At 43.8% G+C, this 18,263-nt stretch overlaps 1 protein-coding gene across 4 annotated transcripts in view; it reads right to left on the reverse strand.

Annotated features, from left to right (window-relative positions):
* Positions 1-9,267: 9,267 nt before the first annotated feature.
* The window catches only part of P4HA2 (prolyl 4-hydroxylase subunit alpha 2), a 53,411-nt gene continuing 44,415 nt past the window's right edge, over positions 9,268-18,263 (reverse strand). For 2 of the 4 annotated variants that reach the window (XM_090064954.1, XM_090064952.1), the window contains 6 exons: positions 18,163-18,262; positions 17,305-17,358; positions 15,122-15,187; positions 12,847-12,915; positions 11,051-11,147; positions 9,268-9,816 (listed from right to left, as the gene is read on the reverse strand). In XM_090064954.1, the coding sequence (XP_089921080.1) occupies positions 9,746-9,816; positions 11,051-11,147; positions 12,847-12,915; positions 15,122-15,187; positions 17,305-17,358; positions 18,163-18,262 (457 nt within the window). In that variant the 3' untranslated portion in view covers positions 9,268-9,745. Of the gene's footprint in view, positions 9,817-11,050; positions 11,148-12,846; positions 12,916-15,121; positions 15,188-15,253; positions 15,314-17,304; positions 17,359-18,162; position 18,263 lie in introns of all 4 variants that reach the window. The other 2 variants (XM_090064955.1, XM_090064953.1) reach the window with 2 other exon arrangements.

An 18,263-nucleotide genomic window follows, 5' to 3' on the forward strand; every position in this document is an offset into this window, starting at 1 on the left:
AGGTGATTCTGTCCAAGCCACAGGGTCTCTCCCAAAGCTGAAAGACAGTTATCACCAGCCCTGGCCCTTGGCTGCTCCTCTGAAAGCTAGTGCTGCTGTACAGGAGGCGTGAGCACCAGTGCCCCTGCTGAAGTTCTTGCTCTTCTTCCCAAGCAACAAACCCTGACCCCAGCCTGGCCTGCCCCAGCCCCTGCCCCTGCCCCTGCCCCTGCCCCAGCCTGCTGCAGACAAGCAGCTTCTGTCTGGCAGAGACTTTTGCCTGGAGACTCTGTGGCTGTTCCCAGCCTCCCTCCCTGCAAGAGTGGGAATTCAGATAAAGGCCCCACCCAGACTTAATATTAAAGAAAAAGAAGAAGGAAAAAAAAAATTAATCAAATTTTACAGGTAAATTCTTTAAATTCAAGAATTTGGGCACCAGGGACTCCTGGAGGAGGGAAGGGGACTGGGAGCTATGGGGCTGGAGACTTGGGTGGAACGTGGGAGCCGTGTGCTATGGGGCCGGACGGGGCTGGGTCCGCACGCTGCCACCGTGAAGGGCTGAGCACTTGGGCAGAAGTGTGTTGGGGCCAGGTGGGGCTGGCCAGCATGCTATTGCCGCCATGTGAGGCCAGGGACTCCCCACCACACCCCTCCAATACACTGCCCCATACCTGCCCCCCACACCCACCCCATACACCCCTCCATATCTGCCCTCCCCAAACCCCCCCCATACCTGCCACCCCACTCTCCCCCAGCCAAAATAATTGCCCACCCCTGACCTACATTGTTAAGTCATTAGCCTAACCCACAAGAGCAGCCCAGCCTGGCCCCGTAAGTGCTACTGAATTCCAGGTCGGAGGTCGACTTCACCCACCTCACCTCTCTGTCCTTCCCTTTCTGCAGAGATTCAAGAATTTATAAGTGTATTACAAGCAAGCAGGAATTCCTTAATTCCCTGCTTCTGACTTCTAGCCCTTTTGCACCCCATTTTCTTCCTTTATGCCCCTGAAGAAGAGATAAGTAGACTTCCTAGAAAGGCTCTGCTTCAAGTAAGTAGCAGGTGCGGGCAGTTTGGTGCAGCGATCTATAGACAGAAATGGGCAATTCATTCGGCTGGAGCAGGCTAAGGATGGCCTGAGTGTCTGCATAGACCCGCCCAAAGCTCCCTTTGCTTGCTGTACCTCCAGATCAGGATTTAATTATATGAACACAGAAACATGAAAAGGCAGAAACTGTTAAAGCATTCAGCTTGGGTTAATGCAGAGAAAGGAGGAACCAAGAGATCGTTAATTGTCGTTAACATGCATGAATCTTATGGACAAGGTTTGTTTCTCCTAATCTTCCCGCTCCCAAACCAGACCTGTCTACATGAGTTTAATTTAGCAGGGCTGGTTTTGCTCTCAGCAATTCAAAGTACATGATCCCAGGGCAGTCTCTGGTGAGCATTTGGGCTCCCTAGCTTTTCTAAGTGGGGTAAATTTCAGACACGGATGGAGATCCCTCTTATCAGGAGCATCTGAGACCAGCATGTTGCCAAGAAGGACTTGCTACTAATGAGGGGTGGGAGGGAGTCCCCTTTGGTTGGCAGGATAGTCCACAGGAGTTGTTTGACAGTACTTCATACTGTCAGTGCAGTACTTCATACAAAAACTTACCTCTTCCAGGTTACTAGCTGTCAAGTGATTTAGGCTCCTAGGTGACTAAGAGTAGGGAAATGGAAGTCAGGAGCCTAAGTGACTTGAGTACCTCTGAAAATAGTAAGTGTCTTGTCATGCAAGGACTGGAGTAGAAGTAGTAGGCAGCCATATTTTGGATCTTCATCTGCCAGGGCAAGTGTTCATGTTCAGAAGTCTGAAATGGCTTAATGTTTACCTTTTAACCAAATCTATGCAACAGCTCTACTAGAATAGATGTAACATTTATGTTATAGCTGCCCTTCGATTGTCAGAGGAAACCCTGACCCTATAAACTGTATGAGAAAACATACAAACATCAAGAACAACTGACTTAACTTGCACACCCTCTTTTCCATTTATCACCATTAGATCTTTCACCAACCACACACCATTGATATTATAGTGGACGCGTCTTATCTTCTCAGCAGTGATTAGATAGGTGATTTTCACATCTTCTTTGGTAACTGGGACAGGAAATAGTGATAGCCAGCTTTAAATATAGAAACTAACTGAAATATTGAGTTGTCCATGGCTGGACCACGATTTTTAGGTGATTTCCCAACGTAAATGGACGGATGTGTGGTTGCAAAATACTTGGTGCAATGTGTGTACCCACACCAACATTCATACCAGGGGTTAACAAACCACCTCTCTGAACTTGATTTCCATTACTGACATGGCTTGGGGGTGGCTGTTCTTCTTATGACTATGCATCCTAAGAGATGAGGATGCTTTTCCATAACAGACTTGTACAGCACTGCTATGAATTGTGTGCTGCTCAGCATGCCGTATCAACACACTCTTTTTTACTAAGCAGTAAACAAAACAATGAACTAGCTTGGTTTGAATTGCCAAGATCCCAAAACACTTCAAGCTACACACGTATGGTGCTTGCCCACATTCAGGGGCAGATGGTGCTCGACCATTTCCAGGGAGGTTCTAGGAGAGGTCATACTTTCTTCTGGGCATTCAAAGACAGGCTTAGGTGTGTGTATGTGATGTGCTCTTGTCTGCCCATCCATCTATTACTCCACTCCCATCACATCCACACACACTTGGATTTGTTCACCTTGAGGTGGTCAGGCTGGCATGGTCCTAGAGCACAAGCACTGCCATGTGCCGGGCGTCTGCAGTGGGTGGAGCACATGAACACTGCTCAGCCACAATCTGTCCGAAAGGAAACACATTAAAATACCGACACATTTGAGGCTGGCTTCAGAAACCAGCACCCAGCCAGGAAACATCAGCTCATGGCACAACAGCCCATTCTGTTCTTAAAAAGCATCACTGAATCATACCCAGAACTGATGGATTCTTAGGGGTTTTGATGCTTCAGTGTTTTCTGTCCTTGAAGGAACGCAGACTAAGAGGGTTTCCAGCTATGACAACCAACTCCAGCCTTCAAGTATTCAACTATCTCACTTCTTCTGTCCCTCGGGTCATGGCTGGTAGTTACTGGCCTTGGTAGAAGAAACAAAGATTCAGTCAAGGGCCATGGACATATGGACATGGTATTCCAGGAAAACTCCAGCTGCCCCAGAGGCACGAGGGGTAGAGTTGCAACCTCGTTATAAAATCGCTTGAATGGAGATAAATCTGCCCTAGCCCTATTTTGTTCCAGATCAAATCCAGGGCTGTGCAAATACTTCCTAATGCAGTTGTTCTTCTGCTCACAGTTGCTCTTTTGCCTCTAGGTTCCCACTCCCAGGGCAGCTCTGTATAGCCAGGGCCCAGGATACCCTGTGTACATTGCACAGATTCAAGGTTGAGGGTTAAGGCATGCCTGTCCAAAGAACTCCAATACTAACCAAAAGCAGAAGTGGCCAACTTGTGGCTCTTCAGAAGTTAACATGCATCTCCTTGAATCTTTGCACAAGCACACGGTGATCAGCTTCCAAATGGTCACCAAGTGCTTGTGCAAAGATTCAAGGAGATGCATGTTAACTTCTGAAGAGCTGCATCTGGCTCCGCAGCTGCAGGTTGGCCACCCCTGGTTTAGTGCATTCGGAAAAAAATCCCACCTAATTACTTCTACCTAGAGTTAGCCCTACCAGCCAAACACCATTTTTTTCTGCTGTTCAAACAGTTCAGAGTGCAAACCAGAGCTTATTTGACAGGCTCATAACCTACTACAGAATTATGCAACTTCTTTACAGTTGGAGAGACAGTATTAATATTCCTTGCTTTGATTTTTTTCCATTACATCAGATAGGGACCTTGATATGATCCCCATATAGAGCAGGAGTAATACACTCCTCACCAGCCCCTGCACACACAGAGAGATTAAAGCAACTTCTCTCCCCTCTTGCTTTTCAGTAGGAAAAACCTGGAGTTAAAAATGACATCGTTTGACCTTTTTGAATGAAAAGGGCTAAAGTTAATTTTTTTTTAGCAATTACATTTATTCACTACAAAGAAACAGTTTGTCACATGGAAACTATTTGAGAACTTGAATCATTTTTCCAAATATTTTTTCAGCTGAACATGCATGTGTGGGAGGAAGCTTGGGGGGTGGCTAGTCACAAACACTACAGTGATGGCACTTCCCTGCTTAGGGTTAAGGGTACTGAGGGGAGATGGATTTTTCTTTGGGTGCGATGATTTTCACACCCTTACAAAAAAATAGCCGAGCGCTGTATACAGCTAACTATTTTGTACGTAAATGAAACATCAGAGTGGAACTGCCTGCATCTTAACACAGTCATACTGTCTGTCACCAACTCACAAAACAAATCCACTGAATCATAGCACGAAAGCAGCTCTTCAGGGAAACAGGGCTATTCCAAAGTACCATAAATCCACAAAAGCTCTTCATTACTGACTGCTGTCAGGATAATGTCCTTTATGTTTTTATTTTAAAAAACCTGCGTGAAAATATTTTTTCTACTACTTCAGACTGTACCATTATTTGGACAATAGAGAAATTCTACATCTTGTAGGGGAGAAAAAAAAAAAACTTTCACCGTACAGGATCCATAAAAAAAACCCACAAAAAACCCAGAAGATGATTTTATGCCATGTTAGAAATGAGGTACGCTGTTAGTACTTACACATATAACTCATTCTTATTAGTTGGGATTTATGAATCAGCAACTGAAGATCAGTTGGAAATAGCATTTGCTACAAATTTGTGCTCTTTACAACAGCATACAGTGATGAATTTAATGCCTATTGCATATGACTATAATTAATAAAAAAGGAGGAAAATGCACCTTCACATTCTCGCTTTAGAGTTTCACATGCTGAAAGCAGTGCAACAGGAACAACGAAACAAAGGGGTTCGCCTGCATGGGTGTTTGGCAGGTAGGGGAAGGTCGAAGCTCTCAGGTTTTGGGTGGTGGGGTGTGTTTTGGGAATCCCGTCTGTGGTGTTTATTTTAAGCTGGTCTGATCCTTTTAGATACGGCAGGATATAAATCCAACCAACCAACCTTGAATGTTGTCCCTCCTTTCCCCTCTTTGCCCAACCCAGCATAAAACTGAAAAATATAAAAATATTGGGAGAGAGTTAAATAAATGCATGTGGATTTCACTCATTATCAGACTTTTGAACATTTAAGTCGGGGGTTTTTTGAGTTATTTTTGTTCCGTGTCCATTATCTTGTAGCACATCTTCACACACTTTAGGTTGATGGAAACACTAGATAAAGCTTTTAATTGCAACTTATCTTTTAAGGGGTGGAGAATGTTCTGATGGGAAATTACCACTGGTGAAGTTACTGAAAATATTTGTTTTTATTTTCATATATGAAAATTCCCATAATCATTTTTAAAATGACATTGGGACAGCGTACCCTTCCACTAATTTAAAGAAAAAAATAAACAGTGCATAAAGACAAGCGCCTTTCATCTTAAAGTAAGGAGGTTGATGAAGAATTTAAAGAATTTACCAGTAAAATTTGATAGGATCCAAAAATATTTCCACAGGAAAAATAGTGAATAATTGGAATTAATCCTAACTATTCTCTGGTAAATTATTATTGCCATGTTTGTGATATCAATTCTACTATAAAATTCTAACATTATTATACATAATCGATAGAACGCTTTAAAAGTCCATACTGGTTTAAAAGCGTACGAGGCAATGCAAAGAATCTTGTCATTTTATGTCTAAATGTTCATTTAACTTCGCTATTTAAAAATCAGTTGTCACCCAAATTAGTTAAATAAAATGAACCTGATCTAAAATCCAGGCTTAAAACTGCTTCATAAAACTCGATAAAAATCAAATTATAAGAAAAAAATTACAACCAAGTATTTCCCAACAAATGTTGTTTGGAAAAAAGATACCTGCATTTAAAATATTTCTCCCTGAGAAATTTAGAAGCACAAGTAGTACATTAAAGAGAGAATTGTCAGGTTGAAAGACATACATGAAGTCAATCCCCATACCTGTAACACGGAGATAAGGACTCTCCTCTCCCTGTGTAATGCAAGGCTTTGCTAATTCCAAGACATGCACAAGCTTCTCACTTTTAGGTCGGAAAACCATGTCCTGCAGGTTGATTTTCAAGTTTGCTGCCATGATCTGTCAGTCTGGGATAAAACTATGAAGCAGAATGAAGGATGCAATCTAACAAGCTACACACAGGTTTCAGCAAGTTTACTGGACGCTCAGGAGTTTGATGGCGCCATCCTGGTGTTTTCTGCAGATTCATTTCCAGGCTCAACAGATCAATACTTTAGAAATCACATTACCGAGAGGGAACACAGTATACAACACAACAAAGGGACATGCAAGGATTCGAGCAATTTCCAAGACAAGCTCACAGCACCATCGCTGCAAGAGACACGGAATGTGGGTAAAAGGATTGGTCAGTCACTGTTCAACTTTTAACTGGGGGGGAGGGAGAAAATAAAGCAGTAGCAGGTGGTTGGGATGGTGGGACACTTGGCCGAGTTCTAGCCTGATCTCTTGGACTAAGGACTGTAGTTGCACATAAATCAGTTTAAAAGCGATTAGAAACCAGTTTAAACCTGTAACAGAACAGAAAGTTCAGTGTCCTCAAACCGCTTTCAAAATGGCCCAAACTGGTTTAAGATAAACCAGGTTGGATGTAGTATCAGATTTACCTGATTTAAGTCAAACCAGTTTATGGAGCTCTTATCCCAGATGCCCTTCAGATTCCAATTAATCCACAGTCCCCCAACATCCCAGGATGCTTTGCAGCCCTGAACTGTGCCGTTTGCTCCCGTGGAGCAGGTTCTGCTCCCCCCTTCTGTTCCTAGCCCAAGCACTATCACTCCTTGGCCCTGACGGGGGGACCCCATCCCCCAGGTCCAGCACTGGACCCCCAGCCAGGTGTCACCCAGTGCAGGGGGGAGAACCTGCAGCAGGGACTGAATCCAACCCAGCAGCCCAGAGCTAGGCTTGAGGACCCCAGTCACACACCCTCCGGCGCACGCTGGGGGGCTGGGGGCACAGCTGGTAGACTCAAGCCCATCTCCCAGCTCGAGGGGTAGGGGGCAACTCAGGACAAATAAGGGGAAAGAAAAATGAGCTATTGAACTGCAACCCACAGTGCTCTGTACAAAGCAAACTGCAGGTTAAATTGCCTGCATTTGCATCTACGTTCAGGTAAGCCGGGGCTCTGTTTATGAATGCTGACTTCGTTAAGTAACCTCAGACAAGTTGCATTGTTTTTCTATGTCTTAGCTAGACAAGTTGGTTTTTCTGTTTGGTAAAAACAGAAACTATGAAAAGCACTTTTAAAAACTTCAAATGCAGAATTAATCTATGAATAAGCTTGCAAATTATTTTATTATTACAGCTATTTGAATAATTTGTAAATAAATATGATGTAATGCACTTCCTCTTCACCTGTGATTCATTGTCGTCCACAATGACTTATCAGTTCCATTTAGATAATTTTTCAGCCTTAGATAATTTTTTAACTGTGTATTTGCTTCTTGTAGTGGAAGTAAGACTTTACAGGAGTACCTTGTATCTGCTTCTATTCAACATGTGCCTAAGAAAAGCACATGGAAATACTGAAATGCTCTAATTTAGGCACCTGCTTTATATTCCTTGCTGCATTGTGGCCACAGTTGGCATGAATTCTGCTTTAATGTTTACTTGAGTTCTTTCTTGTGGCATTCATTGAACAACAGATGAAACCTAATACAGCAGTGTATCGGGCATGTTGCTTCCAGCTGCCAAGAGAATTCTAACCAGTAACTATTCCAAGTTTTAGCCCATTCTAGACTTACCTATAGAAAAGGACAAGGGATGACAAATAAAGGAAATCAATGTTCATCTTATTGGGATATTATGGTTGTCATTAGACATCAAGTTAATTGAATTTTCTTTCACTTATTCCATCAAAGACCATTCCATGTGTCAATATCATTACCATTAACTCAAATTTTTTAAAAGCATGGATTATTGCTTAAAGTACTATGCCATTCACTAGAGAGCTCACCTCAAATCGTTAGTACTCTATTCATGTTTATACCAGTATTAGCCAACACAACTTCCACCCAAATCAACCCTCCCTTGATACACGGTATGCAAGGAATGCAGTCATCCAACTCCATATTTCTTAACATCTTCAACATTTGTCCATTTCTCCTCCATAAATTCTCCCCAATGGGTCTGTGTTATGAATATGCTCATCTTCCTTCTCTGACCATAATGGATATAGGTAATGGGCCTGATGCCCTGCACTGTATATAGTCATATGACCAAGTCCTTGAACTTACCTTATACTCATTATCCATCTCTGCAAATCATAGAAGTCCCAGGGCAAAAGGAAATCTGGCTTATTGTGTGCCTGGCTAGAATTCATGCCTACCTCAAAGTCATCATAAAGGACAAGATGGAAAATATGCTCAAATCTATCCAAGCATGTGCTTAAGTTATGCTTGCCAGCTGCACCTTTGAACTCCCAGTCCTTCACCTGCAGTTAAGAACAAAGTGTCGTACAAAGGAAGTACCTACCCTCAGGGAAGGAATGGTTTAGTATTTTGGGGTGTAGCCTTCACCTTTTTTAATTGGAACAATATGGACAAAAGACTGTCCGATATAGTTATTCTCCAGGGACTTTAGAAAGTCATAAAGATGGAAGATGATGAATTCATTATTTTTCCAAGTAAAAGTGAAAAGCTTTATTTAAGTAGAGGAAGCTCTGGCCTACTTACTGAGGTCCTTATTCAGGCTACACATCCATTTTGATACCAAGTCAGTTAGAGGCAACACTCCAGCCAGTTTACAATACAGCAAATTCTTTGACCATTAACTCTTACTCTACAAGCAGGGCTTCTAGGTGGGGCCCCAACATAGGTCAAGAATGACATTAGGGAGGCACTACACATTTTGGGACAGATTTCCAGCTACTGCAAGCCATTTCCTCCCTTGGCCTTGCAGCTTAATTTTCAGGGTATGCATTAGAAGTTCTTTTGATATGGCACTGAGTACCCTCAACTCCTCCCCCCAGAAGATGCAGGGTCAGTGCACCCTGCTGAAAGAGCTCCAGCTGGGGCTCTAGCCCAAATCTGAACATCAGCATCTCCAAACCAAGTTAACAATCCATGCCCATATCTCCAGGCAGCCAAAGAGATAAACACTGATACAGTCATTAAAGTCACACAGACAGTAAAAGCACCACTTCTTTTGAAAGGCCATTTATTTTTGTGGTAAAACTTGCAATCCATAGAAATACAATAAAATCAACATGTACACACAAAAAAACACAAAAAACATTTTTTAAAAACTTTGGTTCGATGAAATATTTAACATCCAAATCATCTGAGGTACGAAAGGCACAAGACCAGGAATTCAAATGCATTCAGTCACCAAAGAGCATTGTTTGCACTGCTGTTACAGAGGAAAGAAATTGGGAGCATGGGGGAAAAAGGTAAGGATGGGAATCAAGGGAAGACAGGGATGGGAGAGAATATCAGTCAGCAAACTCTGCAAGTAGACAAGGCCTGTTGCTTCTTTCACTTAGAGATGTTAGACATTTTTCTTTTTTAAAAAAAGTGCCAGGGTTCATTGATAATAGAAGATGGATCATTTCTTAGAAATGAACTGGAAGAACAAACGAGAGAAGAGAAGACAGACAAACAGAAAAATGCATAGCCGGGTGGATTTCAGTCGACTTCTGTTCTGCCGCAAGGTCTTAAGAATTCATTCCCTCTTTCATGGAACCACTTGTTTGAAACTGCAAAACAAGGAAGTAAAAACCCGTGTCTGGATTAACAAAGCAAGGGGAGTGAGTTGGATGCTATGCTCCTCCTTCTCCTCCCCTTCCTCACAAGGGATGGGATGATTCAGGGAGCAAGGAGGAAGGTACTTCTCCAAATCCAAACAACTTGAAGCAGCACAAGGAACATCCCCCCAAGTATCATTCCACCAAGGCTGGGAGCACTCTGCAGTCTGCTCCGGCAAGGTCCCTGCCACACCCTGAAATGCCCGTGCTAAGATGGGAGAGCAAACTATGCCCATGCTAAGGTGGGAGAGCAACTAGCTATTTCCATGTAGCTAAGACACACCTTTCTTCCCAAAAAGATATATGGCCATCATTTCCAAGGTCACAAACATGACCATCTAAGGGCTAACCGTAGAATTTAACTTGGTTTGTCTAACAGCATCTGCATCTATTTGCTTCTACAACATAGCATAAATATCTTCTATTCCAATCAGAGGGTGGAAAAAATATTCCAGGGCAAGGATGAAGTTAACCATGCCGGGGTACAGGGAGAATTCTAACCGCTTTATGTAGGGCAATTTGAACAGACCAGAGCAATCCTAACTGCACTGCAGAAACTGTTCCTCTTTCTATGTTGTTTCATCTTCACTTTATTACACCTGAAAGTTCTGGAGGTGCCAGCACAGCAAAAGTAGATCAGATACTACTCAACCAACCATGCTGTCATTTTCCAGAACATCAGGTCAATAAATTAAGCACGTTTCCTGGGGCTGCAGCCAAGAAAGTATCCGTTTAAAAAAGAATTTGGCTCTAATTTTAGGAGCACTCATCTTGACTTCAGGTACACTATTCTATTCAAGATGAAGTCCATGAGTACAGTTTTGCAGGAACAAGACCCTGATCTCTAACCACCCTGGATTTTCAAGTTGGCACTTAAAGGAGATGTATCACCCTGAAATAGCAGAATTTCCTTTCCTTTGGGTTGTCAATATGGTTAAAATAACTTCAAGGACACTGAGTAGTAAATGCAATAATTGAGATCAAAGGTAATATTGCATCTAAAATGTTATGCCACACTGATGATGTCATTTGTATTTATGATGCATAGTGGAGTCCTGCTTGGCAAGACCAGCATTACAGAACTGCTGTACAAGACATTCAGCAAATTATTTTCTTTAATATATCTTCATAAAAATCTCTTTTTTTAAAAAAAACTGCTGAAGTCAATTAGAGAACAATTACTTACCCCATTTACACCCAACTAGTACTGGACAAGCTGCATGCCTTGTTCTATAATCACCCTCACCACTTCTGAAAAGATTATACCAGAACACTGCGGTACCCTGAAAAGTGAAAGCAAGCTTGTATTAAATAAAATGCAATGGATTCATGCTTGTATTAAATGAAATGTAGGATTTCAGAATGCTTCCAAAGGCCTGCAGATGTAAAATGTGCAAGTGTACCTGGCACTTGGTTTCTTAAAAGTTCACTGCTGGCAGGGGTACAAAATAGTTTTAATCCCAAATTAAGGATTGGCTTCACCTCTTTCTGCTAGTCTAAATGTTTTCTGGTTTATTCGTATGATTGTGCTATGACCCAGCATAAAGAGCCATTGTACTGGCTGATATGAGAACTCGGGAAACATAAACTCAGGAGTGTCAGTGAGTTGGGAATCTAAGTCACTAAGAACTAAGAACAGGCAACAAGGAGCCCTGGAACAGAGAAATCTGAAGTAGTGCCTTGCTAAAGTAGCTCACGCTGAAGTATATATTTGTTTGGATTTAAATGAAAGGAAGTCCCCAGGAAAGAGGAGATAAGCATTTTCTGTGTTTTGAGCAGAGTAAGCTGACCTGCATGCAATTCCCTTTTTGTTAAAGGAGCAGCTCTATGCAGTGTTTGGACTGTGTACAGCAAAAGACTAGTTACTCAAAATTAGGGATCCTTGTCTCTATACAGCATCACATAAGTCTGCAGCAGGGCGGGCATTTACTTGGGCTGGCAGACCACACAGGGAACTGTCATGGGCTAGTCAGTACCCTTCCCTCCTCGTAACAGCCTGGAGCCCACACGTACTGCAGCTCCTCCCTGGCCACTAGCGCCCAGCAGCATCGGCGTACACAGCCCCAGCCCATCCTGCACCTGCTCCAGCCAGAGTGGAGCAGCTCTGGACCAGCTGAGCTGGGACCCATGTGCACAACCTTGACCCCAGCCCACCCCATGCCTGCTCCAAACCTGCCCGCCCATGCTGAGCAGCAGTGGCAATAACAGCAGCTGGGCAGAAGCTGCTGCTGGGCACAGGGGAAAATGGCCACCTCGCCCTCACTGCTGCTGGGCCATTCTTGCTGCAGCCACTCAGAGCCCCTGCCTGGGCTGCCCTGTGGCTCCTCTCCAATGCCACCGCTGCCCTGCTGAATGGCCCAGAGGTGGTGGTGACAGCAGCAGAGCGAAGCTGCAGGGCAGCCCAGGTGCAGGCTTCAGGCAGCTGCAGCCAGAAGGGCCTGGCAGCAGCAAGGGGGAGGTGGCTGTTTTTCCTCCATGCTCAGCAACAGCTTTTGCCTGGGTGCCACTCACTGTGGGCAGGCCATGGCCGGGGCTGTGTGCATAGGTCCTGGCTGGTCCGGAGCAGGCACGGGCTAGGTTGGGGTCAGGGTTGTGTGCATAGGTCCCCACCAGTACCACGGAGCTGGGGCCAGTGGCGGCAGCAGCTGGAAGGAACTGCTGTCACCTGGACTACCTGAAAATGCAGTCCAGCTGTAGAGTTACCACAGTCCCACTACACGCCTGGGAAGGCCATATGCACCATGGGCCAGGTGGGACTGAGGGCCAGGTGGGACTGAGGGACCTGCCAGGAGTTGGAAAAAGTCCCTCAATGGGCTGAATGCAGCCCACAGGCCGTATTTTGCCACCCTCTGGTCTAAAGTCTAGGACAGCCCCTAAGTCCACTGTTATGTCCATGCTAGCTGGCTTGCTAAAAATGTATGGAATAAACAACGTTCAGGTTAACAGACAAGAGGGAGAGAAACAAAGATAAGCCAGTTTTACCTTTCGGGGCCAAATTGCAGCCCCAAAATCTGGGAAAACTGTGGCACCTCCAGCTTCTACATCGCTCATCTGAGAAAATAAGTAACCACAATGCATACATGTTAAGATAGTATCACTATCACTGAATAGTTACTAACATACCCACAGCACTTGCAAGAACAGAAAGCTATAATTCACATGCTCTATAAAAAGATACTAGCCAGAAAAGGATGCTGAATTCTGAGAATGAGCATCTCTTCAGGCACATAGCACCGGGATATTTTTGTTCACTCCATGTTACTCATGAATTTGCTATACAAATAACTTCTGCTGTATGAGTTCTGTACTTTGCCATTATGAAGCTACCCATTGTAAATAAATCGATAGTGTAAATTGGTTTGAAAAAAATTCTCTGCAACTTTTTATAATCCAATTAACAAAAGGATAAATAACAAGTTTCTGTTTCACCACACATTTCCTTTGCAAATTGGAACCACATCCTTTGAATTGGTTTACATCATTTACTTGTAAGGACTCCTAAGCAGTTGACAGAGATACAATGTACCACAAGGAAACTGCACACTCTGCTTTCTGCACATCCAGATCGGGATGTCCATAAACAGTACCAGAAATGCCACTTGCAATGGGTCCTTTGTTCTTCATTTTGCTGCTCCCCCCCGTCCCCAAACTGCCCCCCCGCCCCCCCAGTTGGCAGAGATTTTCACTTCCCTGGCAAATCAGTGGCAAACAGCCCAGCCAGTGAAGCCCCTCCACCAATCGGGGCAGTGATGGGTGGCGGTAGGCAGCAAAATGAAAATATTAAAGGAGATGCTTTGGGGGGGTGGGGGAGGGGGTTACTTCCAGTGTGATTTATGGAGATCCCTACATATAGGCTATGGATGTCATTCACCCCTACAGCAGAGAGCTCTGTGCACCAATTAAAGTTTTCAAATTAAAAAATAAATGCTACAGCTAATAAAGATGATCTCAAGTGTTGCTTGTTTCTGTTTTGGCCTTCTGCACTGGAATGCATTTTTATCTGATCTATTCTGAACCAACTCCCATTAAAGGGCTACACTTTATGGGCCTGGTCTGAAGGCCACTGAAGTCAACGAAGACTTCCACGGATTTCAAAGGATTGGGATTCAGGCTGTAACTGGAGAGGTCTGGTAGTAGGTTCAGTGCTGCCTGTAGCAGCAAAACTGCCAGTTCCATTTCTGGACAAGTGTCAACAATCTTCACCTTTTCCCCCGTTGATGTTTGGTTTATAGCAGCAAACTAAACACTTATTAACATTTGACGTACTATTTGGTACCAACAATAAAAGGGCACAGGCTGCCATTGGCTCTACCGGGTCATTTCTCAGCTCTCTCCATCTACAAAGCATGGTGCATACTGCTCTGCAAGTTAAAAACCTATGTTACGGCAACAAACCATTCTTTTATAGTCGGCAACTTGGGACGCCTTGTAATATGTTAAACATGGCAATACAAGATTTCTTTGCAATTCAAAAGGAACTGATCAGCCTGAACTGAAATTTGAAAAACCTCCCAGGATGCTTCTCAGTCACTGAAGATCAAATTAACCCATCTTCACTTTACAGTTGCCAGGTAAACTACAGGCTATTTGTCAAAATTTAAAAAATTGCCATCAAAACAAACACGGGCCCATATACTGTTTTGAACCAGCTTGCAGACCTCCTGTATTCAATGGTCAATATGTGTGCACCTCCAACGTATATGGTTCTTTGGCTGCATGCTGACCATGCACTATGCTACCATTTTCAGTACTCCTCTATTTGCCAATTTCTCAGTTAAGCTAGGAGCTTTGTTATCCTGTTTCTTGTGAAGGCAATAATCTAGTCTACAGTACACCAGCTTTTAGTGGGCAATTAAAATAAAGAGGCTGTCAAGGGACCCACAACATCAGGTGCTACCAGATCCTGGTTGAAGAAAAATGAGACCCCTTGACTAAACATTTAGTGCTGAGTGGAATACTATATCTGAAGCCCTCCAAGACTGCAGTTTCAAAATCAATTTTTTAAAAAGTTCTCCTTACACACAAGTGCAAATCCACTGAGTTTGCACTAGTGTAACCAAGAGAAGAACATTTGGTCCCCACACAAATTAGGTTTTTTATAACGAGGTTAAGGAAACCCAATAGCAGCTGATGCTGTGAGAACAAGGAACACCCCCAACTCAAGATGCTGTGTCTTTACAGCTTGTGCAATGTGTTAATTGTAAAGGAAATGCAACTGAAAGCCTCACTCAATGGATAGTGGATTTGTCATACTTACATAGTTTAAAAAAGTGGCCACGCGATTTCCAGTCCCTAAACGCTTGAAAGCATCAGGCTCATCTTTCTATAAAATTAAATGAGAATGAACTGCAAACTTCAAGCTCACAGACAAGGACACAGAGGTACTTACATAGTTAAGAAACGTCGCTAGCCTATTTCCTTCCGTTTTGAGTGTGCTGTCAAAGGGTCGCTGTAATAGATAACAACTTTAACCCAAGTTCCAAACAGGCTCCTGCTAACGTTACACATTGGTCTGCAGAAAGAGCTTTAGGCCCCCAGTCCAGGAGTTGGGCACTGCATATGGACAGCAGATAAAGCCACTGGCTACCTTGCAGCCAAACCAAGTTTGGAAATGCTTGCACCTTGCATGCTGAGGTGTTATAAAGGAAAGCAACACCAACTTGACGCTAATGACCTTCTTCAGGCAGCAGAATAGGGTTAATGGCACCTTGTCCCAAAGCATGTGTACATGCACACAAAAAAGATATGCACCTCAACATGAGCACATCTCTGAAGACTTCAGTGTGGCTGGCCACTGTACTGACCATTAAGTGTACACTGATTTCAGCAGGTTTATAGATAAGAACCCAGTTTCTGAAATGCCTTGTATAGAAGCAACAGCACAGGTCAAATGAACTGCTCCAGTATAAAAAAATAAAAGACCCAAAACATTTTGCTGCAGGGAAGGAAATGCATTTGGGGCTAGCGGTGAAGTGCTATAATAGTAATAATGACCTCAGCTTAGGTCACTGACCGACTGGCCTCAAGTCAGGACAATAATCCCATTTGTCACTGATTCTTGGGCAATGCCTTGGCCTTGCTTGTTAAAGATGACACACGAGATGCCTATTAGAAGTAGAGAAAACATCTGACCATCCCCATAATCTCTCCCTCAATATCCCCACAGATAAAAGCGACAGATGATTCCCACTGCCAAGCAATAAATTATTTCAGCCAGGAGATGTTAAGATGAACTGCTACTAAGGAACAAAGAAAGTCGTCACAAAGATGAAACAGGGAATGGAACAAATCAAGGTTAAAAAAAAAAAAAATCTAAAAACATGAAATAGCTCAAAGACTGTTTTGTATCCAAGAGCAAACATGGCCTCTGAAAGGGTAATACAAGGCATTGCAGTTCTAAAACATGTGTATGCAAATTAAAGCCAGAAATTCACAAGACAGTGCTTAAAACTTGGAACTCCACAGGCTTGAAGCACTTCTGCCAAGGCCAGGTCACATGCAGATTTTAGAATTTGGGTTTCTTAAGATGCATCTAAAAGTTTTGCATGACCTATTTAATTTTCGAAGCAAGAAATATTCTTTAAGTGAGGTTTTTTTGTTTGCTTGTTTTAAAAAAAAAAAAAAAAAAAATAACCACAACATTTGGTTACATGTTTTGTACAGCGTGCTCTGACCAAGCCAACAGCTGTGGGATAGGTTCGAGAAACTGCAAAATAGAAAGTTTCTTCAACTTTTTCTTCTGAACTCTGCAATGCATACGGAGCCTGGAGGACCAATTCAAACCCATCACGAATCCAAGCACCGCCTTGTCTTAACTACGGCAATGATTATCAGCTAAAGTCCAAGTGCAGCTCCGGCCTAGCCAACTAATCCATAAATAAAGATCACACTGGCCAGCTTGATGGCTCATCCACTTTAACTCAGCAGCTCTGAAGAGAATTAGCTGTGCTGACTTATATCAAGAAGTTTTATAATCCCCAAGTTAACAGGGGAGGACTGCTGGCAAGTCAGAACTACGACAGCAAAAGTTTGCCGAGGACCTGAATTGTCCTAGCACTCAGCATTTGTTTCAAAGCGACCCCTGCATCCCCCCTACCTACTAATGTAAACCTACATGCTCAAGGAACCAATGGAATACTATGCAGAAGTCCATGCAGGAATGGTGTAGGAATATAGCCTTCTCTTAATGACAGAAGCTTTGGTTTAAATCAAATAGACACGAAAGAATCCCACCTGAAAGTGTGCTATGGGATTCCTGGTTCCAAAGTATTCTTGTGCCTGCTGCACACTGCCAGCAATGGTGACACAGCAGGGGGTCAGCAATCGCCACACAGGCGCTACACTCGTACTGAAATTCCACTTCCCCCCCATTGACAATGCACTGCTCTATCAAAGCACAGGCTTATGATATGCAGAATGCATTTGAAATTATGCTCTTACCCTTGAGAAGTCAAAGTGTGGTTCGTACTGTCCTCCCAAACCGTAATTAGCAACCTAAGGGGTGAGGGAAAATGCACATCCGATTACAGATCTGATTGCAAGGAAAACATTTGCTCTGCTTAACTAAGGCAAAAGACAGAACCAAGGCCATACGTGAAATGGAGCTGGTAATTTATTTACTTATTTTTGATGGATCTACACACATGTAAGGTAAGAAAAAGAAAACATCCTGCCCTGCCCAGGGTCTAGTCCTTCCTCCAGCTGGTAGGTCCCCAGGACAGCAAATCCTCTGCCCTCTTGTCCTACTGCGTAGCCATATTCCCCACCTCTGTGAACACCATAAGCATGGAGCACACTGCCCACTGCACTGTTTGGCAGCAAAGACTGGATAAGTGCCTGCATGAGCTTCTGGCCCTCCCTTCCCATGGGAGCATCCAGTTCTGCTGCATTTAGGGTTTCCATGGCTAAGAGGCATGGCATACTGTCCTAGCTGTGTCCACGTCTGAGGCCAGAACTGGATTCTCCGATTGGTGTGGAAGGTGGATACACTTGGATGTTGACCCTGGAAAGAAGTGGTCAGGGGAGACGCGTAGGGGGTGCACACAGGTGCACGGGCACCCCCCAAGCATGGCAGTGCACCCCCTACAAAAAGTCAAGGGCAGTGCACCCCCTACCTTCAGGCAGTCACTACTTGCCACCCTGTCACTGGCACTGCCTGCGGGTGGTCCACAATCCCTGCTGGCCACTGCAGGTGGTGTCTGCAAGTAGTCACTGACCCTTGGTTGGCACTCGCCCCCCCGCCACTGACAGCCCCAGCTGCCGGGGGCACAAGTCGTTCATGGAAACGGTGATACAAACCTGCAATAGTTCAGCTGTTTTCACCGTCAGCCCTGTGATATGCTGCATTCGGTGATTCACTTTAGCAACGATGGGATCATCATACTCCTCCAACCATGAGC

This window comes from Crocodylus siamensis, chromosome 10 (genome assembly GCF_052110815.1).
Source record: "Crocodylus siamensis isolate JL-2025a chromosome 10, ASM5211081v1, whole genome shotgun sequence".
NCBI lineage: Eukaryota > Metazoa > Chordata > Crocodylia > Crocodylidae > Crocodylus > Crocodylus siamensis.